At 32.8% G+C, this 25,460-nt stretch overlaps 3 protein-coding genes across 11 annotated transcripts; 2 read left to right on the top strand and 1 right to left on the bottom strand.

The window, feature by feature from the left end:
• Positions 1-435: 435 nt before the first annotated feature.
• Positions 436-8,389, bottom strand: LOC111402502 (tryptophan synthase beta chain 1-like). 2 transcript variants are annotated; one of them, XM_023030866.1, is made up of 6 exons: positions 8,018-8,389; positions 7,084-7,440; positions 6,047-6,489; positions 5,874-5,968; positions 5,201-5,379; positions 436-463 (listed from the first exon to the last, which is right to left on the bottom strand). In XM_023030866.1, the coding sequence occupies exons 1-5, from the start codon at positions 8,342-8,344 to the stop codon at positions 5,204-5,206; spliced, it is 1,398 nt and encodes a 465-aa protein (XP_022886634.1). In that variant the 5' UTR covers positions 8,345-8,389; the 3' UTR covers positions 436-463; positions 5,201-5,203. The 2 variants fall into 2 exon arrangements, with proteins under 2 accessions (XP_022886634.1, XP_022886633.1); XM_023030865.1 differs by lacking the exon at positions 436-463 and having other exon boundaries at positions 5,058-5,379.
• Positions 8,390-8,565: 176 nt separating this feature from the next.
• On the top strand, positions 8,566-9,993 carry LOC111402504 (U11/U12 small nuclear ribonucleoprotein 35 kDa protein-like). Of its 6 annotated transcripts, none has more exons than XR_002704292.1 (5): positions 8,566-8,897; positions 9,042-9,145; positions 9,236-9,333; positions 9,464-9,515; positions 9,686-9,993. XR_002704292.1 is itself a non-coding variant. In XM_023030868.1 (5 exons), the coding sequence occupies exons 2-5, from the start codon at positions 9,058-9,060 to the stop codon at positions 9,742-9,744; spliced, it is 240 nt and encodes a 79-aa protein (XP_022886636.1). In that variant the 5' UTR covers positions 8,580-8,792; positions 9,042-9,057; the 3' UTR covers positions 9,745-9,993. The 6 variants fall into 6 exon arrangements, 2 of the variants coding, with proteins under 2 accessions (XP_022886636.1, XP_022886635.1); XM_023030868.1 differs by having other exon boundaries at positions 8,580-8,792; positions 9,042-9,088; XM_023030867.1 differs by having other exon boundaries at positions 8,580-8,897; positions 9,042-9,088.
• A 1,979-nt stretch (positions 9,994-11,972) lies between these two features.
• Positions 11,973-18,189, top strand: LOC111402501. Of its 3 annotated transcripts, none has more exons than XM_023030863.1 (9): positions 11,973-12,094; positions 13,759-13,912; positions 14,023-14,135; positions 14,754-14,832; positions 14,929-14,957; positions 15,695-15,788; positions 16,236-16,325; positions 16,477-16,669; positions 17,576-18,189. In XM_023030863.1, the coding sequence occupies exons 2-9, from the start codon at positions 13,769-13,771 to the stop codon at positions 18,058-18,060; spliced, it is 1,227 nt and encodes a 408-aa protein (XP_022886631.1). In that variant the 5' UTR covers positions 11,973-12,094; positions 13,759-13,768; the 3' UTR covers positions 18,061-18,189. The 3 variants fall into 3 exon arrangements, with proteins under 3 accessions (XP_022886631.1, XP_022886630.1, XP_022886632.1); XM_023030862.1 differs by having other exon boundaries at positions 11,973-12,212; XM_023030864.1 differs by having other exon boundaries at positions 11,973-12,212; positions 17,580-17,655.
• The last annotated feature ends 7,271 nt before the right edge of the window (positions 18,190-25,460 follow it).

Here is a 25,460-nt window from a genome sequence, read left to right as displayed (position 1 = left end):
ATATTGGCAATAAATTTGACAAAATAATATTTGTCGGGTTCTATTTGTTGTAATGCGAGTACAATTGTAAAGATCTGAATTTGTGCTCTTCTTTTATACAAAAATTGGTAACAATGTCATTTGATGAGTTCGTTTATTTTTATAATATAATTATATATGTTCAATTTGAACAAAATGATTGTTAATATTTAAACTTTATGCATTATTTGATTTCTATTTTTTTTTTCAAATACATTTTTTATCTATTTTTTTTCAACTACATATTCTTCAATAAAATAATAATACACGCATATTCAATATTTTTTTAGTCACGCATTCTCTATCAAATCACTATTATAAAATGCATTTTTTATTTTTTATTTTTTGCAAAAAATGGGTATCAAACGACTCTTAATATTTTATTATGATCGATGGTAGACAGTCAACGACCGTCCATGCTGACTCAAATTCCCAGATTCGCCCCCTTCGTACATCTACATATGAATATAATTATATATAATTATGACTGATTGATTTAAATTAGGCCTTTTTTGAGCCACATTTTTTTTGGAAAAATACATTCTTTTATAGTGATTTAACATCATTAAAATCACACATTTTCAGTAAAATAATATTATAGGCAAATCCAAATTTTTTTCTTATTTTTTAACCATACATTTCTCATCAATACACTATTTAAAAACTTATTTTCATTCAAATAATGTGGCTGAAACAAGGGTTATATGATTACTACAATTACGTGCGTCTATATATGTATATAATATTATTGATTATGGAAATCAAGTAAACTTTCATATATATGAAAGATAATCAATGTTACATAAATCGGACAAAACCAATCGGTTCAACCGAGAAACTCGTGAACCAACCTTTTATCCGGTCCGATACTCATATATTAACCGAAAAATAAAGAACCAGCTAATAAACCATCAACCCGGCTTAAACCAACCATGGTTTTTGCAGGGTGATTTAATTATTATTTTTTTCACAAAAACTTTTAACTACCTTAATGAGTCATCCACTGCAATTGAAGGCTCATATAACTTTTTTAGACAAGTGATTCTCCTTTACCTCATTTTTAAATGAGATCATTCTTTCAATGTTTTAGTACTCTTTTGATGTGGGATACTAACTCCTTTTTAAAGGTGATTCTTCTTCCAATATGGTGGTAATCTTCCAGTGTAGGATAATAGTCAATTGTCAATTCTAACTTTCCAAATGTTTACTAATTTACTTCATTACTTTTATTAACACTAATAGATCATAAACCCCAATAAGATTATAATTTTTAATTTGAATAAAACAAATTATTTTTGACATATTAATTGTTAGTTTTTGAGGTTATAAAATAAATTACTATATTAAATCTGATTAACAAACATTGATTATATTTACTTTGAGTCATATATTGTATGTTAAATCGTCTTTCATACTTTAAAATAAGGAATTCCAAGTTATGAATATGATTTGGGTCCTATATTTTAAGTTCAAAGGATCGTAGTTTAGTAGCACTACGTACAAAAATTATGATTATGCACAGAGATTATGGCCAACTAAGTTCGATTTTTAATCCTCGTGTCTCCTTATGTACGATAAAAATTCTTGAATTTTAAATATGAACTACGATTTATGTGGCTTACTTATTTGGATTTTATCTCGGTGTCTATGAATTGATTATGAATTGATGTTCAAGGCGTTAAAGTTTGGAACGAGTCTCTAGTGGTATAATAAAGAAAAAATGATTATAATTCTCGAATAATAATTTAATGTTTATGATTAAGTATTTGTTTTTTATTATTATTATTTTAAGTTAAAGAACAATTATATTTTATAAAAAAATTATTTTACGATATGTTCTAATGATCCAAAGAAAATTTCTTGATTTGTTACAACATGGTAACAAAACAGGTCTACATTTTTGTAGACACTTAAAAAAATTATGAGTTATTGTTCATGTTTAAAATTTTAAAGGTTAAATTTAGGATTACGTTATTATTATTATTATTTAAAAAAAAATAGAGCTTTAGGCTATGTTTGATAACCCAATTTTTTTCACAAAAAATAGAAAATAAATTCCATTTCCACTTTTGGCCTGTTTGATAGCCAAATTTTCCCACCAATTCAATTTCCACCTTTGCCTCACACAATCACCAATTCTTGTTTACAGGGGAATTCACCACCAATTCAATTTCCACCTTTGCTTCACACAATCACCAATTCTTGTTTACAGGGGAATTCATTTTTCCATGGGTAGGTGGTTTTATATTTTTCACCCTTTTTTTTGTTTTTTATTTTTTATTTTTGGCAATGGAAACAAATTTTAGGAACAATTGTAAAAAGATGATATCCCTTAAATTGATAATTTTCATATAAAATAAAATCAAACGAACATCAAAATATTGATGATTTTTGGATTATTATTATTCTTATTATTTTTTATTTTTATTTTTTTGCAATAGAAACAAATTCTAAAAACAATTGTAAAAGTCGATATCTCTTAAATCGACAATTTTCATGAAACACAAAGTCAAACGAATATCAAAAGACACTTTTATTTTAACAATTTTCAGGTGAAAAATTATATCAATCAAACACTATTAATCGACAATTCCCACTCAAACAAATTCTAAGCAATTCAATTCAATTCACTTCAATTCGTATTCTTTCTATCCAAATTCTATCTTTACAATCAAACGGTTCCTTAAGGTGTGTTTGATTACATTTATTTTCCATGAAAAATATCAGTTTTCCATCCAAATTCCTACTTGAGGTGTTTGATTGCTAATTTTTTCCATGTAAAACATTTTTCAACTTTTGAAAATTTGCCTAATTTTCTTTGAGTGGAGGTGGTTTTTATTTTCCACAAAAGAAGGAAAACATTTTTTTTTCTAAATAATATTTTTCATGCCAATTAAACACATTCTTAATGTTTCTTAGACCACTATTACGTGACACTAAGTTCCAAGGTTTGATTTCCTCAAATTAGGTAGAAATATGGCAATTCATAATTATTTAATGTTATGTGAATAGGCATGAACATGAATGATATTATGTCAGAACTATACTTAATTATAAAAAGGGGTTGACCTTAGAACATCTCTAAATTAGATAGTAGAGTCAGATTAGAAAAAAATATACCCCTAAATACTTTTATTCCCGCCCGACCCCCTTTTTTGTGTCCTGTATTTGCAAAACTGAAAGAATTTGTCAAAAAGATTTAAACTATTTAAGAAGAGTTTGGTATTTAAGCAGTCCACTTGTGATCCCCTCCTCACCTGAAAGTCAATAAGTTGAGTTTTATTCAGAGTAATGAAAATTAAAACAATAATACAAACTCACTCCAAATTTAAGAAGTTCCCATCTTTAAATTTTTTTAAGAAAATTCCATTTTAGAAACCACTATTTCAAGAATTCCTATCATACGAAACTTCTATTTTAGATTCCCAATTTTATGAAATTTTCATTTTAAGAAGAGTTTATTTTAAGAAATTGTCACTTTATGAAACTTCTATTTAAAAAAAATAATAATAATAAAATAAAATTTTAGAACTTCCATTTTACATATATTTTCAACCATTTAATGATAAAAATTAAGGTAATCTTCCAGGACGAAATTTTATTTTAAGAGGGGCAAATAATAACCCCCCCCCCCCCCCCCCCAATCTTTTAAAATCATTAATTATGAAAATTAGGACCTTAGTTTAAAAGTATGGAAGTTAGAGGACCAAATTGCACATCGACCAATAGTTGAGTAACTACAAGGCAATTCCCTAAACTATATATTAATGATATAAATATTTTATGGTATACGTGTATTGATATAATTATGATTGATTGATATAGTTGTATGATTACTAGAATTACGTACATTTATATATGAATATAATTATGACCGATTTAATTTATTTCTAAATAAGTATGATCTGAATATTTATGGTATATAATTGTATATAATTATGATTGATTGATTTAATTGTATGATTACTATAACTATGTACATCTATATATGAATATAATTATGACTGATTGATTTAAATTATATAATTACTATAATTATGTACATCTATATAATATTATTGATTATGAAAAATTAAGTAAACTTCTATATATATAAAAGATAATTTCCATGTGTATAAAAGATAAATTCGAAAGATTCATTTCTAAATAAGTAAACTACCATATACATAAAAGATATCTAAATTTTAAATATGAATTACGATTTATGTGGCTTACTTATTGGAATAAACCAATAAAGTTGGTTACCCAAAAAGGCAAAAATCTGCCCAAATTTTCAGATTTTTGGTGGACTTTTGTGGCGATTTTTTGACAACTTCCGACCACCAAAATAGCCAAATTTTGAAACCGTTGAAAAGCCCACAATGTCCTCTTTAATTAGCATCTAAAATCTCCCTAAAACTCCAAAGGATTCGATCGGAATAAACTCATAAAGTTGGCATCCTAGGCTTTTGTCTTTTTGGGATGCCGACTTTGCGTGTTTATTCCGGCCGAATCCTTTGAAATTTGGGGGAGATTTTGAATAGTAATTGAAGAGGACATTATGGGCTTTCTAACGGTATCAAAATTCGACAGTCTTGGAGGTCGAAAGTCGCTGAAAAATTGTCGTAAAAGTCACCCAAAAATTTGAAAATCTCAACAGATTTTAAGATTTTTTGGGACGACTTTTGTGGTGCTTTTCCGGTCGAATTCCTTAGTGTTACGGAGAGATTTTGAGTGGTAATTGAAGAAGACGTTGTGGACTTTCCAACAGTATCAAAATTCGATGGTATCGGTGGTTGGAAGTAATCGAAAAATTGTCGAAAATGTAACCAAAAAAATTAAAAAAGTATTTTTCAACTTCAATGACCGTTTCAGAAACTTTTTAAACTTCAATGACCATTTTTGAAAGCGTCCCAATACTTAAATAACCGTTACTGAGAGTTTTAAACTTCAGTGACCGTTTGTGAAATTAACCCATTATCTTTCATAAAAGATTTATTTTACGATATCCAAAGAAAAAAATTTGGGTCTTTACATGCTGACCAGGATACGCACTAAAATGTCTTCAAAAACTTCCTTGAATTTTATATCTTCGAAAATAAATGTTACATTGACTTCATCATCATAAGGCTCCTCTCAAGAAATGCTCACCCGAATTTCCTAAAAAGTTGATATGCTCACTTTCAAGTTAATGCCATTAAACTGATTAAAGCTTTAAATGTTTAATGGCTGTCTGAACATCCTTATCTCCTCTTCCACTGCAGTTGAGGACAACTTTAGTTCCATCGGGAAGCATCGGGCACAACTTCTCTAGATAAGCCAGAGCATGAGATGTCTCAAGTGCAGGGATGATGCCCTCGAGCCTAGATAATCTCTCAAAAGCTGCATTACATTTACACAGGCAGATGAACACATTTAGTGTATGTAGGATGGTAGTTTTCTACAGAAATGGACCTCAATTACAAACAAAATCTAAGATTCTTCATTTTCGTTAATAATGTCCAATACTGTATAATTAATCCATCATACAAACAGATCAGTGGAAAAATGGAAGGTGAAGGGCAGGGAGCCAAACAATACATACCCCTTTACTGTTACTCCATCCAGAAAGACATAAAATAATTGCATATAGAGGGGAGGGAAAGCAATCAAAGGACTTGTACTCCATCAAGAATGACATGAAAGAATTGGACATAGAGGGGAGGGAAAAACATGAAAAAAAAGAGGACCTGTACTCCATCAAGAACGACATAAAAGAACTGGATATAAAGGGGAGGGAAAGCAATAAAGGACCAATGGTAGTTTATTAATCCAGTGTGACTATGTTAAAAAAGATAAAGCACGGACAAAATGGAATATTAAAGATCTCTTCTTACCTTCTAAAGCCTCCTCATCGGTGATGCTATAATACTCAGCACGTCCAATATCTTTCAGAAAGCTGTGCTCTGGTCCAACTCCAGGATAATCCAGGCTATGGAAGTGATAAAGAAACATTAGTCAGCAGAAATATATAAACTTAAATTATTTGTAGAAATGAGCACTATTTCACCCAGCACTAATAGAATGTGGCTCGATTATTTGCCCATCGTCATCCTGCAACAAGTAGCTCATAGCTCCATGCAAGACTCCAACTTCTCCTTTAGACAACGTGGCGGCATGCTTGCCGCTGTCTAGACCGAAACCAGCAGCCTCCACACCAATAAGCCTAACATCTTTGTCATCAACAAATTCATGAAAGAGCCCCATAGCATTTGAACCACCACCAACACATGCAACAAGCACATCAGGTTTGCCACCCCATTTTTCCAATGCTTGTTTCCTTGTTTCTTTACCAATCACTGCGTGAAACTCTCTTACCATCATAGGATATGGATGGGGCCCTGCAACAGATCCCAGGATGTAATGAGTTGATTCAACATTGGTTACCCAGTCTCGTATAGCTTCAGATGTAGCATCCTTCAGCGTTGCAGTCCCGGAATGAACTGGTCTTACCTGCATGTGAGTTCAGAAATTTTAAGTCAAAAGCAGCATTATAAATTGTATTCCTGAGCCATTCAAGCATTGTACATAAAATGTTCAGTTAAGTAATACACAGAAATAATTCTTCTAAACAATTCTCTTCTCCAAGCAACTGAGGTCTTGAAGCTGGTAAGTATACAGCCCCAAAAGTGAAAAATTCCAGCTGTCAAGAGGCTTATGCCTTGACATAATACCATAAGCAAGAGGGGCCTGGCGACGCTTTTTAAGACGCTGCTGCTAGTCTCTGAACTTGAAACGAAACCTATATCCAGAATGACTACTTTATGCAAGCAACAAAAACAATTCAAAAATAGAATGCATGCAGGACTCTTGCTGCATACAGCATCCTAATGAGCTGAATGCGAGAAAGTACTCCAAACCAACAATGATAAAATTGCTTTGCAATCACTGATCTGCACAAAGTTGTCCAAGTATGACAAAGGCATTAGACAAAAGATTTACCAGACCACTCGTGTGTGCTAAGAGAAGATTAATGTGTGGATATTCCAATTCCAATTAAATTGGATAATTAAAACAAACTAGTAAAAAGCTAATTGATAAACAGACCTCAGCTCCAAGGAGTCGCATTCTGAAGACATTGAGCGCTTGCCTCTCCATGTCCTGAGCACCCATATAGATTACGCACAGTAATCCAAAGCGAGCACAAACAGTAGCGGTAGCAACACCATGCTGACCAGCCCCTGTTTCAGCAATGATACGTTTCTTGCCCAGGCGCTTGGCTAGCAATGCTTGGGCAACAGCATTGTTGATTTTATGGGCCCCAGTGTGGTTAAGATCTTCTCTTTTGAGGTAAATATGTGGTCCTTTTCCATCAGGATGTTTATAATGCTGTGTAAGTCGTTCTGCAAAGTAAAGAGGAGTCTCTCTGCCAACGTAGTCTCTCAATGTCACATCTAGCTCTTTCTGCAATTAGTACAATCAGTCATACATTTCGATGACATATGGCGTTCTATGAATTAAAAGATAACGTTACTGTTACAGTTTCTTCAAAAATATTGGCTATGTTTGAATAATTTTTAGTATTAAGCTCCTGAAGTATAGAATTCATAGCTTGATCACGTTGAAAAAAATACCTATCTGTTTAATTTTCTGATATTCCATCATTTGTCTAGACAACATATCAAAATTAAGTAAAATCCACTTTTCAAAATACAATTCAGAATAGAAGTTACTATAAGCTCATTGACATAATATACTAATGTGAGGGTTACGAGCATTTTCCGCAAAAATTTTAATAGAGAGAAGAAAAGGCAGTAAAACTACTAAACCAGCAAACAGTTTAATCAAATCACCCTACAAGGCGCTTGACACAACGTGTTCTCAACACAAAATTGATTTTTCCAATTAAAATTAATAAAAAAAGTTAGCAATCGAGAATCCTCATCAATTAATAAATCACGAATTGATATACAGAAAAATAAAATATGAATTAAATATTCATTCGGCAAAAAAAAAAAAAAAAAAATTCTTTAAGCAAGACCTGAAATTCCAGGTCAGAAGCGAGGGATTTGAATGCGGTCTCAAGCTCCGTGAGGGCGTACATTAGGGTTTCAGGAACATATTTCCCACCAAACATACCGAACCGGCCAAATGAGTCCGGCCTCTGCATAACCACCGGTTCCAGTTGCTGTTCCGTCATTGCCATTGGCTGATGTTTGGCCAGGGTACAGAAAATAGAATGAGGTTTTGGATTCAAATCGCAAGGAGGTGTAATTTTATCCACTTTGAGAGGCAAAAGGGAACGCGAATCGGCGGAGGAAGGGAGGTGGGCTGGGGTTCTGTAAGATGCAGCGGAGGAGAAGGCCATGTTTGTATGATTTTAAAAATGTAAGTGAAAGAAAATGATAAAAATGAGATTTACTTTTCTATGCGGAGCCTTTGCCGGCTTGCTGGGTTAGGAAATTTAGGAGGGGGCAATTCCGTAAATTCACATTTGGGTTTAATTGGCCCACATATCCCAGCCCAAAATTCAAAAGACCAATGCGTCACCGGCCCCCAATTAATTTCAGTCCATCGTTTTTCTCCAAATTCCCCATTGAATGCTACATGTACAAAGTAGCTTGACAAAGGAGGGTTACAAAGTGACGTGTACGGTTCAGATTTAAGAGCACTGGACGGCTGAGATTTTGGCAGTTATCTTACTGACCCATTCAGAAATTCAAACACCATTTCCTCCCATTTGTGATCAATTTTCACATTGCTTGTTTCATCGACGAATCCGGCCTCTAGTCCATCTTCTCCATCTCCGAAATCGGGTACGGTGTGAATTTTTGGTTGAAGCTCCCGACGTCGTCCCACTCCAAATCAAAAGTGGAAAGATAAAATAAAAATACCTACCAGAGCTATACATACAACCTCCTGTATGTATATTAGTTTTGAGAGAGAGAGAGAGAGAGAGAGAGAGATCTAAGCTCGACAACTTCAACTTTTTCTCCAAATCAGCTCAATTTTGTAGTTTTTATTGGTAATTTTTTTAATTTTCTTTTCCTTTTTTAAATAACGAGGTGAGAAGGGTTCTAAATGTTGGGGAAATATGGGTTATTTTCGGTTGGTGGCTAATGGTGGAATGGATTCAGTTTGCATCTTCTTTAGTTAGTTTGCATCCTCTGTAATTTTCTCCCAATTGTATTACCCCATTTAGGGACAAATTCTTCTGTCTGAATGTTTTCATTATTCTTCTCATTATTTTCATTTGTAGGCAATCCCTTTGGCGACCCGAACGTTATTGGTGACTCTTACTGCACTCTCTTTGTAGGCCGTCTCTCTCCCCTCACAACTGAAGACACTTTCTGCCAGGTACCCTTTTTCTTAGATTTGTTAATTTATCCAATTGAATTGAAATTGTTGGTTCTTTAAAGTTTTTTGATCATTTTGTTTCTCTTTGAATATATGTGGTTCAATTTATTACTTTTGTTTGTTTTCCCAGGTGATGAGCAAATATAGAAGGGTCAAGAACTTGTGGCCGGTCAGATATATAGGTGATTTCCCTTTATGTTTTCCTTGAGTGTTTTTAACTGAATAGACCCATAAGTTGTTTGGTTGATTTCCTTAGAGGGAATCCCCTACTTTAATATGTTTTAAGGCTTGAGATGAATGTTGCCTAGTACTAACATATATTTCTTCCCTACTAATTAGTGGAACTCTTTAGATATCGTCTATCTTAATATACAGATATACGAGACGAATGAGACGTCGAGATTTCAGTGAACGTGACATTTCACAATGAGAAAGGATGTGCAGAGGAGTTTGGGAAAGGAAAGGACCCAACACAGCGTGTTTAGTAGTTTGTTGTCGAACGAGTTGTAATTGCGTTGTGTTCGTTTTGTATTTGCTATCGAGAAATGGTGTTTTGAGAGCAACTAAGTATTTGGCAGATGTTTACAAGAATAGCTCTGCACCATTTTTATAACTGTTGTATGTGTTTTATTTTTATTCCTTGAAGCCTAAAGAATTTAATCCTTTGCGTTTCAAGTAACAACTCTGTTTCGGCATTACATAATAGCATTTCAACGTGTTAGACCAATCAGCAACATATGTGTGCAAAACAAGACCACTAGTTTTGGTATATTTTAAATGATATGCTAACTTTCTATGTGCATACAGTAAGTTAGCTTGATCTCAGTAAAACTCAGTAAAACAATATGCATTCATGACAACTCTCATTCATGAGTGAAATTTATGTTTTTATGCTGAACCTGAACAAATGAGCTAAAACTTGATGTTCTAACTAAAAAAGCACCACAACAGGAGAGAGACTACAATTGCAATGCACCACATATTTCGAACTAAGCTACCACATTTGGAACCATTTGCTCTTCATCAATTAAACAAAACAAGATTTAATGATATTCACATATCTCACATAGTCCAACTAACAACTACAACCAAAAATTTTGCAATTCCAGCATAGTTCCTAATTGTACCAATAGTCCTGATATCGCATTCCAGCACTACTGTTATCGCATTGCAGCACCAACCTCAAGGACAGTCAAACCATCTCCTACTACCATCTCATCTTCCAGGACATTCATATTGTCCTCCACATTCTCATTTTCGGAATCAACGGACAAAACTTCTTCCATATTTGGCTGACCCTGCAAAACATTGACACTCAACCAATATTTACGTGTTCAAAAAGCCCAACTTTGAGTGGTTTATTTAAGTACATAAATAACAGGTCAACAATATTGGAATGTCATCTAAGTACTGGCTATTCCCAGCACATCATTACAACATTTTTCGTATCTAACACTGAGAATCCCATGTGGCAACAAATTTATAATGCAAAACCACGAAAGTTTCCGGTAAATAATTCCTTCAACGAATCAATGCAATGAATTCTTGAATATTAACAACTACACTATTGTTTTTTCCTAAATGAATCGATATTTTTTCCTTTGGCTAATGTATATTTTATTTTATTTTATTTTTTGCTGCAGATACCCAGCTAACATTACTCTCCTAAGTGGAAATCATGAAAACAGGAAATTCACTCAGTTAAATGGAATCAGTATATAAGTTCAAAGTGGAAATACAAGTGCACATAAGGGTAAATGTTTCAGCTATTTTTTGAATCATTTGGAAAAAAATAAGAAAAAGCAGAATTTTTGAAGGAAGGAGCAAGTAGTAGCTGACTTATGACCGACTGATCGAGGGAAAAACTTTTAGCATTTTTTCAAGTTTTTAGGGATGAGGAGTCTAAAGTATTTTCCTTTCTCCTCAATTTTATTCTTGTCCTCTTTCCCCTTTTGGTTGGAAAACTCAAATGGACGAACTGAGTTTCTAGTACACAATGGAAAACATTGCATTATCACTTCATCACAGACGGATTCGGTCATAATCCATAAATTCATACCCAATTCGTCACTTGGCCACCACCTTCCTTCTGGATTCTCAGACCGATTTCAAGCTAAGCTCAGCTACACCTTCCTGCAATGTCGAAACCCCTAATTTCGCTCCAACTCGCTGTTAATGTAATAAGTAGATTGGGTTAAGGGTAGTTTATACTTTTACATTTCCTTAGTTTTGTACTATATAAACCTTTGTATCTTGTATATGTTTGCCCTAAGTTTGTTGGCTGCTATCGATCGATTCCTTCTTCCTCTCCATTCTTCACTTGGTCCTTCGATTAATTTATTTTTGATTTGTTGTTTTCTACACTCGCAACCCTCCACTCTCTAATTTTGTTAAAATCTTGTGAGTTGATTAGCGAGAGCTGGGGAGACAGAGCACGATGGGGAGAGAGAGAGAAATTACCACCATTTTAAAAATTGTGTTTTTTTTAATACCAAGTTGCAAGAAAACCAATTTGGCGCCACTTTCCATTATTGTCAACATAAAATCCGAACCGTCCATTTCCTTCCATTTGAGCCGTACACGTCACTTTGTAAAGGAACTTTGCAGCCCCACTTGGTACAACAAGCATTTGTGGGTGCTCATAATTGCAAACTGACGGCGATGGCCGAAAATTCACAGTTGTACTTGTATCCTGTCAAAAACTTTGCCGGCGCCGCTCATAATTGCAAACTGACGGCGCTGGCTGAAAATTCTTTTTCTAGTGAGTGCTCAAACCCTCTACAAGGGACGGAGCTCTTTTTACTGTTCAGTAATCAATACAAGCCCATGGAATACTTTGGATCCCCTTCTTTCTCGGCTAATTGAAAATAATTTGTAGGGTATGAAACTATGAATGACAAATGCCAGATATAATCATGAAATTCTTAGTTTCTGTTTTTCATCTTCAAATTTGCCCTAATTTTTCCCTTTTTGCTGAAACTAAACAAAAGAACCCGACTACTAACCATAAACGGTAGAAAAGAAAGAAATCAAGAAATAGGGGTGATTTGATTCAAGGTGTTTCAAGTACAAATTTTTAATAAGCGCGGGAACTAAAGATTCATAATATAATTTGTTGCTTTTTATTCAAAGAATATCAAACAGGTAACATATATAGACTGCAAAAGACGCAAATCAGTGTCTTTCAGTGTGTGTTCATGTCCGCGCGTGAAAGAGAAAGAGTAGCTGTAATCTGATGGATTATACTTTACTTTATTGTTGATTTGATTTGGTAGGTATTTTATTTATTTCCATTATCTGTTCTGGCGTGGAACTACCTGAAAGACTAAACTGTGTGCTTTATGTCTATCTGAAGTGTTAAGAGTAGCATGTTTATAATGTTTTCTTTCACCATTACTATAATTTGGTGATTAAAGTGCTTTTATTTTTAAACTTGATTTATATCTCATAGTTAGTCCTCCGTTGCCGATTAATTTTTGAACCAGAAATTTCATGAATTTCGCGTCTTTTATATTGCTTTGATTCTGATGTAGCAAAAGAATATGGGTGTCTGGGACCTTGTCTTCATTGACTGGTTTTGGTGCTGTTGTATAGAATAGCAAAACTTGTATAGTGGTGACCCTGTGCTATTCTTCTCCAAGCTATAGAGTTAAAACTTATATTTAGTTGTAAGGTTTCTTTGCCTGACTTTATGCATATCTTCATGAAATTTAGCAAAAGAATGTACAAGTGGTTCTTTCGAAAATGTCGAAGATACCAAAGATACATTTTCTCATGATTGTACTCTTGAGTTTTGATGAATTTGTGATGTTAAGGAGAGAACAGGAGGATTAACTAAGAGGTTGAATTTGATCAACCATAAACTATTTTTTGTTTGAAGTTTAAGGAGGATTGGTTAATGACTTTGGAATTGTGACGGGAATAAGATTTACAATTTTGGATGCCTGATGGTGGTTGAGAATTTGTGTATTGGCATTTCCCTCGTTGTTCACTTTACTTATTTAGGTTCCATGTCAATCTTTTCCTTTTAACTAGCCTTAATGTACGTAGCCTGATTATTCAAGCAAAGTTTTAAGGCATTTTCTTTTTATCGTATTTGGAATTTGCTGATTTCCCAAAAAACTGCAAAGTGCAAACTTCAAGTCTCCATCCAACCTTCTGCCCTTCATTTTTCATCCTATTTGGCCCATTTTGGCCGCAACCTTAGTGGATTATGTTATATTTTGACTTTTCCATGATGTATATATTTTGCTCATACATTAACTTATAAAAATTTCAGCCCCTGACTTATTGTTCTAGGTCCGCCACTGAAAACCCAATTGAATTTGACAAGAATTGATGATAATTTTAATGGGTTTGTGGATATTTTAGTTGATTTTTTGCTTTCACCGTTTGTGGTTTTGAATATGAGATTTTCTATTTCAGTTGAATACAAATGGGTTCAGAGATTGAAATAACTGAGCAGAGAGTTAAATCGTATATTGTTCAGCTCCAAACAGAATGTGGGATTCTTGGAAGAATTATATACAAAAACAAGAACCAGCATCGAAGATGTTCTTACTTTCAATATCTTCTAAAGGTTGCCAGTGTCTTACTTCTCATGCCTAATAAGTATTTGTGTTCATGTTGCGTGTTTAAGTTTTGTGTGATTGCCGATTGACGCGCCTTTTGTTATTTTTGAATGGATAGGTTAGCATGGATTTGAGACTTTTGAAATCAGCAAATATGGAGGAGATTTTGAGTGCCTGTTTTCTCATAATAATTGGGAATAGACCTAAGCAAAAGGTGCAGCTTTTGGAAAGGTAGTACTTTATGTATTTTTGCCTTCTCATTGGAATTTTGTATATTATAGTCTTACACTTAACCGTGGCTGCGGAGCACTCTACTGAGAGCAGCAGCTGTGGATTGTGGAATTCACTGATGGAACAAAATCTGAGTAATAGCCTGTGTCATTTGGAATATGCTTGGATTATGTCAGATATAACTTTGTCATGTATTTTTATGCTCACACGTTGCACATATCAATAGTTTGAAATCCTAGTTTTGTTTGGCTGTCCAGAGAAGTATAAATTATTAAATTGCGCTCCAGTGAAGACATGATTGTAGGACAGGTTGATTACTTTTCTTGTGTACCCCACCATTCCTCATTGCACGTTTCTTGCAATCTATGTTTTCTACTTATATATATGGGCAAGTATGGCATGAGGTGTTGTTCTTACTTCCTTATACTTTGTTAATTTACAGAAGATCCATACTAAAGTTGTAATAAACTAAAAATATTTTAATAAACTAAAAATATTTTCTTTCAGTTTCGGGTTTTATGTGATTAAATATGAACTATAATTTGCGCAGCATTAGCAAAGTATAATACCAAAGGATAGTTCGTCTTATTTATTTTATTATTTATGTTGTGGCTTTAGTTTGAAGAGGACAAGGTGCGATAGTGGCAAGTATAATGTTCTGGATCGGCTTTTAGGAGTTGCACGCCTATTGTCGCAGGTTGATTGTCTCTTTTATTTAATTTATGGTTTTTCCATCACATGATTAAGCCAATGTATGAATTATCTTCTAATATTTTTTCTTGTTCCATCACAGATGGTGGAGCCCGTGGTGGAGGCTGCTATGTATCCTTTCAGTGCAAGTTTTAACTATGTTCATAATGTTTGAAGTTTTCTGTCAACATGCAAGAATCATTGTCAGAATATTTTATAGGTTTTACATGATTTGTTATAATGGTATATGTCTCTGGAATTATCAGAAACTAAGCTACTTACATCCTTGAAATTAGATATAACGTTTCGCACATTGTCAGCTAGAGCATTTCTTTAATGTTTGCTACAACACGAAACTCCATCATTTGACAGAATGCTTTGTGTTGTAATTTCTATGCGTGTTTATTGGCTAACCAACTTTTTCGTTATATATTTTCTCTAAAACTTTTGCCAACCATACATTTCTGATCCATAGAATCTGTCATATTTTTTTTTATACTACACTCTAGGTCCGCTAGTCTTTACACAATATTTTATTCTCTTCCCCCGTTTAATGAACTGCGAGGGTTTTCCTACCTAGACCTCTGTCCATTTGTCAAGTTTCTCTGTCCTCTTGTTTCTATTGGCCAGTATGTGAACTTTTTTGTATTAACTTCTCTAGTTCAATCATTTGTGATAAAAGTTGTATTATAAAATTTCTGCTTATTTGCTTGATTTCTTTGATTTTTGTTTATGCTTTTTGTCTCAAAGAAAGCATATCCAGAAAACATGTTGTTTGATGTAGTTATTACTCTAGATGTTTCTTTATGTGCCTGTGGGAAGTTGAATTCAGCTATTCATCATCCACTTTTTCTCTTAACGATCTTAAGGGAGATATCCAAGCTGCTTGCTCGATCATTTTTCATGGGATTTTCCGTAACGATCTTTGCTGTGCTTGCACGCCTTCGAGCATTGGTTCAACAAGTAAGTATTTCTCATTTTATAAGACTATATCTTACTATTTTAATTGGAAAATTTGCGTATTGTCTAAAAAGGACCCTCGGAATTATGAGTTTGTATGACGATATTTGGATTTATTGGCTGAAATAGGCAATATTGTGCAATAAGATATGCGTGGGTATGTGATAATCATAGGCCACGTATGCATTGTACGCACAGAACCTGCATTATAGTCATATGCTACGTATACATTCTTTTTCCTCTTTTATTTGGGGGCAGAGGTGCAAGGCTTAAGGTATCTGGTGTTTGAAAAGAAAGGGCACTAGCATTGTGGGATTCTGGATTTCTTTTGAACCCCGAGTTCTTGGTTATTACGTAAGAAGTATTCGGACCTTGAAAGTTTTAATAAAATTTTCAAGTTAGTGGTGTTGTCTTTTCAGTTAATTTATATATATATATATATTTTGGCAGGTTCTTCTGGATGCTGTTTATGTATTCAATACTGTCTCTTCTATTTCTCAAAAGGAACAAACTATAAAACTAAATCAAAAAGGATTCGAGGTATTTTAAGTACTCAAATAAATTATTCTTCATTTGTCTGCACAATTTATTTATTTTTTTATGCTTTTTTCTTTTCTGCATTTATCATTTTTCCACCCTGTTCTGCAGTTCATGGCATAAAATTCCTCTTTTCTATCCCCTTAATTTGCAGGTTTTCAGAGAATATTATCCAACCAAAAAGCAAGCTACTACGTTTCTAGAATGTGTTTGGCAGACAGACAAGTATGTCTTAGTTGAGAGGATGAATACAAGTGAAAGTAAAAGCCAGGAAAAGGATGTCGGAGAAGATGTCTTTTTAAGGTCCTCCAAAATAATATATAAAAACATTGAGGTTTTACTTGGAGGTAACAGTGGACTTAAATAAATTTTTGTCGTTTGATAGAATTTTTTTCAGCATCTACTGCTATGTTTCATGAGGTGGACTAGACAATACACAATAGTATTAAGAAAGGGGAAAATGCTAAATTGTGTAGATACTTATTAGTAAAGTATTAGTACTGAGCTCGTGCTAAATGTTTTAAAAACTCGAGGAATAAATCAAAATTTAGTGCTGGTATGTAATGACTACCATATCCAAGCTTTGAGCACGTGATCGGCTATGGAAATCCAGGATGCTCTGGAGTTTTTAGTTCTTATCATTTTTTGTAGTGTAACTCTTGCTTGGCTATTGTACCATTCTGGGTGGAGCACCATTTCCATTCTTATCATCCTTGTAACTCTTCCATTATAATTCCTTTAACATCTTCCTGAAGTAATTATATCTTTGTCAAATAGTATCCTGAAAGTGCAAGAAGGTAGACTTGGCTTCTGATACATGTCCTTCCAGTCCCGCTAGTCAAGTGTACAGTAATTAGAAAGATATTTATGGTAGAAAATTTCCAGAAATAGTTTTGCTGAAGTTCTGAGCTGTTGACATGTATTTGCTCCTTATAATATCTGTTTACAGTTAAAGTTTGCTGTCCATTATTCTACTGTTCATTTACTGTATTTTGTCTTCTGGGACACAGCTAATGGACTTTATATTGCCTCTCTCATCTTCCAATCAGTGTGTGGCTTTCTTCAGTTTTTTCATTCCTTGGTTTTACTGCTAAATATAGGAATTTTTCATGCTATAACTTTATTCCACCTTCATTCTATTTTTGTGTAGTTGATGAACTTTCTCATTATTCATCTGTCTGCACTTGTTTGAATACTCTTGCTAAATATGTTTATTCCTTGCCTTGCCTTGCCTTGCATACTTGATAATCCAGTTAGAATGGATGCTGCGCATATTTTGGAAGAAGGCCCGACTAATGCTCAAGAAATGAATACTAGTTCTGTAAAAGGTGACGAAAAGCAGGGCAAAGTTGCCTCCGGTACTCTAGCCCCGTCAAGTGTGAATACGGTTCCTTCGGAAGAACCCTCTACATCTGTTGAAATAGACAGTAATATTTTATCACTGGTGAAAGTTGGCAAGATTAACCATGAAATGCAGGTTGAAAGTGATTCCCATGACAAATTTTATTGTTCAGAAGCTGCATTATCCACATGTTCGACTGCATCTCCGAGTTCATGTCCTGTAAAATTTAAAAGTTCATCGAAGAAGGTGGCGTTTGTATCCATCAAACAGCCAGTACCATCAACGTCTGACCAATCGGGTTCCCATATAAAAAGAATAAAGAAGAATGACACAGATGAGGAAGATTCATTTTTCAATCTACTTGCTGCTGGAAATCAGAATAAAAGTCTCTTCTAGTATTCACCCAAGAATTTTGTTTTTCTTTTTATCATTTGCTTTGTAAAGATGTACTCTTTAATTCCAACATTAGCATGCGGAAATATTGAAATGATATTTAAATATGTATACTTGAGTAATTTCTAATTATATATTGTTTTATAAAAGTAGAGTTGAAACAATATATCGATTAAAATGGATATTAATCAAAATTATCCAAATTATAATCTCACTTGCGGACATTTAAATACCCCAACTTTCGTATTTGAAATAGGATTATGCCACTTTGTAAGGATTTTGATAGATACAGTGATGGAAGTGTGTGTGATAATAGATGATGGGGAGTGTTTTTCCTACCAATATTTTTGACAAAAAATTCTTGACCCTTAATTTAATTTAAGGCTATAGATGATTTAATTAAAATTGAAATGTACAAATGGAAAACCCCACAACACACTTCCACTTCCAATATGACCCTTTTGCTTATACTCTTGTTCCATTATTCAATCTCAACATACTATCCCATAACTATTTTTCTATCCATAAAGTTTGAATCTGTAAGCAGCTGCTTCGATTTCTTGGCCCGTATTGGCGTACAATACTAGTCAGGGGCGGAGCCAGGATTTTAGTTCAGTGCGGACAAAAATTTTTCGACGACGAATGTCGAGGTTTTGACCATAGATTTAATGATAATAAAAAAATAAAACAATAATACAACAATACTAAAAACGACATAATTTATATATTACACTTGTTCCTTGCGAGTTTTCATACTTCGATATCGTTGTACAATAACTTCATTATCGAGTTTCAAAAATATATCTTTCTTCACATAAACAATTGTGCTATCATTCATCCACTGATCACCCAATTATTACTAGGAGTGGGAGTAATTTAGAATGTCAAATGAATCACAAATACTGGAAGCAACTCACAAAATTCAGTGCAATTCACAATTTCACATAATCAATTCACAGTGCATTTCACAAATTTCACATAATCAATTCACAGTGTAATACGCCAACACCTATATATACCATTTGTCTAGTGCAATTTACAATTTCACTTAATCAATTCACGGTTCAATACTCCAATTCACAATTTCACATAATCAATTCACAATGCAATATTTACTATTTCCAAATTCTAGGCAACTTGAACTTACAATCACAGATTCCCAGAGAGCTAGAGCCCAGAGGCAACAATGAACTGGTGATCCACTGGAAGTTTGTGCTGCTTCGAGCAATTGAAGAACAAAGTGCTAATTTCGTATACTAAAAACAAAAAGAAAAAAAAATATTATTACAATTTACACAAATAAAAATAACAAAAAAAATACGGGAAAAAAATTTGGGGCTTCACCTTCTGCTTTCTGGAATCTAGCTTCTTCTTTTGCTGGCTCGCCCGGTTGGCATTGGCACTTGGCGCCTTGGCGGAGTTGAGTATGTAGAGTCGGAGTCAGAGATGTGAGATGTCAAGATGAGAGCCTAGAGTAGGAGATGTACAATAATGGACTGTCAAACGACTGTCGGAGACGACGATTTACAGAGAGGGAAGGGAATAACGGGCATTGTCACGGGTGGAGAGGGAAGTGGGTGGCGAAGTGCGAAGTCATCACAGACAAAGTCACGAAGGGTTGAAATTTTGAAATGAATGAATGGGTTTGGGTCAACAATTGATTCAATTGAATTCTGATATGAATGGATCTAAAACGGGTCATGGCATTGCACAATTGGGCTTCTCTCTCTGGGCTAAATAGAGAATTGGGTTAAAAAAAAATTATTTTGGGCCCAAAAGTCATTGGGTTAAAAAAAAATTAAATTATTTTGGGCCCAAAAGTCCAGTGCGGGCATCTATATAGTAGCTCCGCCCACGATACTAGTCGAATACAAATTACTACACGTCCTGGGACACTCAATCTTTAACTTCATCGTTTTGTGGGGAATTTTACAAGGATGGTGAGGAAGAGGTTGGAGGGTTTTAAATAAAGAATACTTTGATATTGACTAAGATTATGTTTCATGAATTAAAATTTTCTTTTAATAAATTTATGAGTATTTTAGTCCTAATTTTTATGGATTATTCCACATTTTGAAGTTGAGAGTATTTCAAGATAGCTATTTCTCCAGTAGACCATTTGCTTCGATCTTCGTGCTTGAAACTTCCAGCCTCCAGGATTGAATTCATGCAACGTCAAATCTAAATTAATTAAAGAATTTTTAACCGGAATATATGAATTCATATCTATAACTCTAATTTATCCCAGAATTTCAATCAACCGCAGGTATTGATGTGATGCTCTAATTTACCCTAAAAATTTGTGTTGGCTATATCATTTATGTTCCAAATCTGGAATGAAAGATTGTTGAATATAATAAACAAAGGGTAATATGGGTTTCGAGTGAGTTTTAATGCAATAGTGGAATGTAAATGGATTGCCATTTCAAGACCCGTTTCTTGTATCTATATATTCTTCTTGTATCAATTCGAGAGAGAGTGAGAGAGGGGTAGGGAGAGGACAAAGGAAACAAAGATTATGGGGAGTGGGGGTGTGTTGTGTGGAGTTTTCCATTTTTGAATTTCAAAGGATTTTAATTAAATTATCTATAACGTTAGATTTTGTGTGGAGTTTTCCATTTTTGAATTTCAAAGGATTTTAATTAAATTATCTATAATGTTAGATTAACTTAAATTAAAGGTTATGTTTTTTTGTCAAAACTATTTGTAGAAAAAAAAAGGTTATTTGCAATCACTCATTACGACAATAACCCTTCGTAGTATACACATGGCGGATAGTTATTTGATGTATGAGTTAATAACTATCACATTAATACATTTAATAACTAACTGTTTTGTATATGTCATATAGGACGACTGCGATAATAAATGATTACAAATAGCATTACTTTTGTCAAAAGTATTGGTAGGGGAAACCCTCCACATAGACGATTGTATGAAAAAATTGACAATGTTTTACACTGTTCAATGATGAAATGTCAGTTGATAATATGCCAGCCTTTCTATCAACTTATCTAGCATTGTAGCATGATTGATTTAAATTTTTTGTTTAATTATTGGAATGGGGCCCCATGAGACTTATTAGATGTGATAGTTGTTGGAAAAAATGGGTAATTTATGTGTAGATAATTTTTTGATTAACATAATAAACAACAAATACAATTCGATAGTAATATAAACATAATAGAAGAGTTAGAAATGCAAGTTTTAGGGAGTCACGTCAATGAGGCTGTTCTAAAGTCGTGTTGCTTCCCCTTCGTGCGAGTACTTTCTGTACTACGCGGTTTCAAGATAAAACACACATGACTTACAGTCAGTTCTCTATATATGGGCACGATCATAGAGAGATAAAGAACAAGCTTTTATCGGATTGCCAAAATATAAGAAAATATTATGAAATAAAGATGTGGTTATTTTTTTAAGTTACGGTTTCTCATGTTATCTATCTCAATGAAAATCACTCCCTTTTATGTAGGTAAATTTAACATCCACAACCATACCATTAAAATACAAGTTACAACATGTATTATGGTGTTTTAATTTTATGTTAAAATTGAAAATTAAATTATTTTAATTTGAAAGATTAAAACTTTAATTCTTAAGTTACAACAATCCCCCACAAGTTTTAAATTTTCAAAATAAATAAATAAATATATGTAATATATAGTGGCAACGTTATACTGTGTAATATGTGTGGGTGCCATTTGGGCTTGAACCTCACTTAATGATAACAATTTCCATTTGATGGAGTCATAATGGACTAAACTTTGAATTAGGTCCCTTTAGTCAAATTTCAATTGTTCTACACATGGTATCGATTTAGGCTCTAATTCATATCGGGTAGCGCTCTAATCATGATTATAATAAGAGTCTTTAAAGAATAGTTCAATCCCATAGTCACAACCTTATGGCAACTCTTATATAAGTGAGTTCTCTAAAGGTGCGTGTGACCTCGCAATGAGTAGAAATCATACTTATTAGGAGTTAAACCTTTCCTAATATCACATTTGTTATTAGCACTATCACCATAGGAATGAGCACAAATAATATAGTTCTACTACAATTCACACAGTATGGATCGCTTCTACCACATTGAACATTTTTCATAGAATTTCCAATCACCAAGATTGGATTACTGTCGGGTTGACTCCCTTATGGGCTTAACTCATCTCCGTCAATGATTTATGTAAATCTATCATGGACTATACTTTATTTCATGTCCCTTTTGGACAAATAATTTGGTACCATCAATATTTGCAAGCTTTTATTCTCCGCCTGTACATCTGCAAAGTTATTTAAGAAATTTTCAAATTATTAATATCACATAAGATAAATACATGAACGGTCTAATTTTGACTTTTAGGAACACATTTGGGCTGATGCATCTATTAAACTCTTGTATTTCGCATGCAGTCCGACGACAATTTTCAAAAATTAATTTTACAAGTAAGGATAATAAAAATTTTAGATGTATCTACCTGAAATTTTGAACACCCCCACATTTCAAAGGTATTAAACTTGTGGAACATTTTTACCACATTTCATAATTGCATTTTTTTCTTACCTTCCTCGTACTTATAGGCAGGATGTCACTTACTATAAAGTAGGAAAGGATGTCATCTATTACATGACATGAAAATTCTATGTATATGATTACTGGTCAAAATTAATGTGCCGCGTAATCAATATGATTTAATTAAATGGATTGTCATTTAATCTATTTGACAAGACTTTATGAGCTTCGTGATTAGTCCAAATATAAATATATACCATTAATCCTCAAACTTGGACAATATGAACGAACATATTGACACTCATGTATCACAAAACATTAACCAATAAGAATTAACATAACTATAAAGTATCAAATATGGTTTAACAACATTGATCTAAGTAAACATGCTTTCATAATAATAAAATCAGCCTTAGATATGAAATATTTGCAATTTTATACTCCAAATTAGCTAAACACTGTGTCCAAATTTAATTAGACCTAAAACTTATTTTCAAATATAGTACATCAAATGTACCGGTAAAAGAAATATTATTTCGATTAAACACAATCACATTAAATTCTAGCAGATATAGAATATATCCCAAATTCATGGTTCTCGGCATTCACTTTAATAACTTAAAATTATGAGGGCTCATATAAAATTTAAAATAATTAAATACCAAATTAATTATTTTAATTATTAAAATTTAAATCTTTCAAAACTTAAATCAAATTTATCACACTATATGGTAGTATTATTATATGTTATTCAAACATCAAAATATGAGTTACATATCTAAATTGAATAACAATAGATTTCTATCACTAACTGGAGTTACACTTTACATTTTTTAAAATATTAATTAAATACATTATTGAGGGTTAAATCTTTTAACTGCTTGCTCAAAATAATATCATAGAATTTCCATGTAGTTAGTATAATCGTATCAATTCACGTGCATGACAAAATAATAATTTTGGTTATAATATACCATGATACTTATGAATAATCATGGATAAAAGACACATAGATATTCAATTTTTCTAATACATGTAATTTATGAATTTTTTGCCTGCATAACAGCAAATAGTTTTAAGCCTACTAGGAGCCATTCAATTTCTCGAAATTATGGCCAATAACTTAAAAGATTTCAATGTCCTCATTCTCCTTTTTCACATCAAATCAGTGTTACACAAACTAGCACAAAGGTGAATGACTAATTGGGATATTAACATGACAAAGGCATGTAAGCAGGCAACATGTTTGTTTTATAGTAATAACTCAGTGATGAAGTATTTACAGATAACACAATTTTAATTTAGGTGTAGTAATTTGAAAGTAACACGTTAAATTTTCACACTAAGATATTGTACAAAAATTTTAACACGAAATAGGTTGGAGTAAAGCACTACACTGTTAAAATTTTTTGTATTTTTCATTTTGAATATTTTCTGCAGTTTCTTTTAGTATTGATGGTTTAACAGAACAATTACTCAAGTTATGCACCTCTACTTTTCCAGATTAGCTTGACTAAAATAATACAGTAAACAAGGATCCATAGCTAGCAATTAGAAATTCCTTTTTTTTAACATTAAAATAGAAATTCTTGTAACTAGAATTTTCATTTCAATTATGGTTATGCTGAAAGCTTGACACGTTGATAATTGAACACATATAACATGATTAGTCATATAACAAGTCTTTGCTTTCTAAACATATTTATTTTTCACAAAAGATTTCATATATAATTATTTCCCTATTAAAGCAAGATTAATCTTATTTATTTATTTATTTTTCAATGGTTCTTTCTTGCACTGATAATAAGATATTTAATTTCACGCTTGAATCAAAAGTATGTCAAACATCAAGACATATGCTGAAGCCACAAATTATTGAAGCCAAGCATGATATTTTAGGTAATACTTGCAGTAAAAAAAGACTTCTAATTTCATGCTTAAATCTTGAATGTCAATTCTCATAGGAAAAACAATCTTGTTGATTTATTCACATTAAAAGCCCTTGCTTGACTTTATGATTAAGAAGTATCCTCCTGTCTGTTTTACCTACTCAACAGACAACAGAATATATTCAATCGATGAATGATGAAGCTTGCACAAAATGCGTAAAAATAGAACGAAGTTATCCGCTAGCTCTGCTGCTCCAGATAATAGAAGGAAGAATGATGCAGCTAAAATTGTATTGTCTATCATACAAATCACTCAAACACGATTTTAGAATGTTGGAAAAAAATGGGTGATTTATGTGGAGATAAATGTTAGATTAACATAATAAATAACAAGTACAATTCAATAATAATATAAATATAAGAAGAGGAGTTAGAAATGTAAGTTTTAGGAAGTCATGTCGAGAAACTGTTTTAAAGTCGTATTGTCTTTCCTTCACGTTGGTACTTTTGACATTTCATGGCTCCAAAATAAAACTTATGTGACTCACAGCCGATTCTCTTTCTATGAGTACGACCATAAGAAGATAAACAGTGAAACTTTATCAAATTGTCAAAATATAGAAAAATATTATGAAATATAGTTGTGATTAATTTTGCATGTTATGGTTTCTCATGTTATCTATTTCAATGAAAATCACTCCCTTTGATAGGAATAAATTTAGTCCCCATGATCACACCATTAAAATATAAGTTACAACATGTATTATAGTGTTTTAATTTTATGTTAAAATTGAAAATTAAAAGGTTTTAATTTGAAAGGTTAATATATTACTCACGGGTACCACTATTTCCATCCACACTTCTTATATATAAATCCACTTTTAAAAATAATTTTTTATTATATTTTAAGTCCTACGTAAATTTACTATAAACAAAATTAATTAAAAACACATAAGTCTAAATTGATCCACTAATTTTTATTTTCATTAAATTATCCTAAA

This window comes from Olea europaea, chromosome 10, assembly GCF_002742605.1.
Source record: "Olea europaea var. sylvestris chromosome 10, O_europaea_v1, whole genome shotgun sequence".
Lineage (NCBI taxonomy): Eukaryota > Viridiplantae > Streptophyta > Magnoliopsida > Lamiales > Oleaceae > Olea > Olea europaea.
The sequence above is the reverse complement of the archived record's forward strand: the minus strand, read 5'-3'. Positions and strand labels throughout refer to the sequence as shown.

Coding starts and splice junctions, on each gene's coding strand:
- LOC111402502 (XM_023030866.1), bottom strand. CDS start 8,344: ATGGCCTTCTCCTCCGCTGCATCTTACAGAACCCCAGCCCACCTCCCT. Junction 6,490..7,083: donor TGCGACTCCTTGGAGCTGAG/GTCTGTTTATCA, acceptor ACTCACATGCAG/GTAAGACCAGTTCATTCCGG. Junction 5,969..6,046: donor CCACATTCTATTAGTGCTGG/GTGAAATAGTGC, acceptor TCACTTCCATAG/CCTGGATTATCCTGGAGTTG.
- LOC111402504 (XM_023030868.1), top strand. CDS start 9,058: ATGTTGGGGAAATATGGGTTATTTTCGGTTG. Junction 9,089..9,235: donor ATATGGGTTATTTTCGGTTG/GTGGCTAATGGT, acceptor TTTCATTTGTAG/GCAATCCCTTTGGCGACCCG. Junction 9,334..9,463: donor CTGAAGACACTTTCTGCCAG/GTACCCTTTTTC, acceptor TTGTTTTCCCAG/GTGATGAGCAAATATAGAAG.
- LOC111402501 (XM_023030863.1), top strand. CDS start 13,769: ATGGGTTCAGAGATTGAAATAACTGAGCAGAGAGTTAAATCGTATATT. Junction 14,833..14,928: donor TTGCACGCCTATTGTCGCAG/GTTGATTGTCTC, acceptor GTTCCATCACAG/ATGGTGGAGCCCGTGGTGGA. Junction 16,670..17,575: donor CATTGAGGTTTTACTTGGAG/GTAACAGTGGAC, acceptor TTGATAATCCAG/TTAGAATGGATGCTGCGCAT.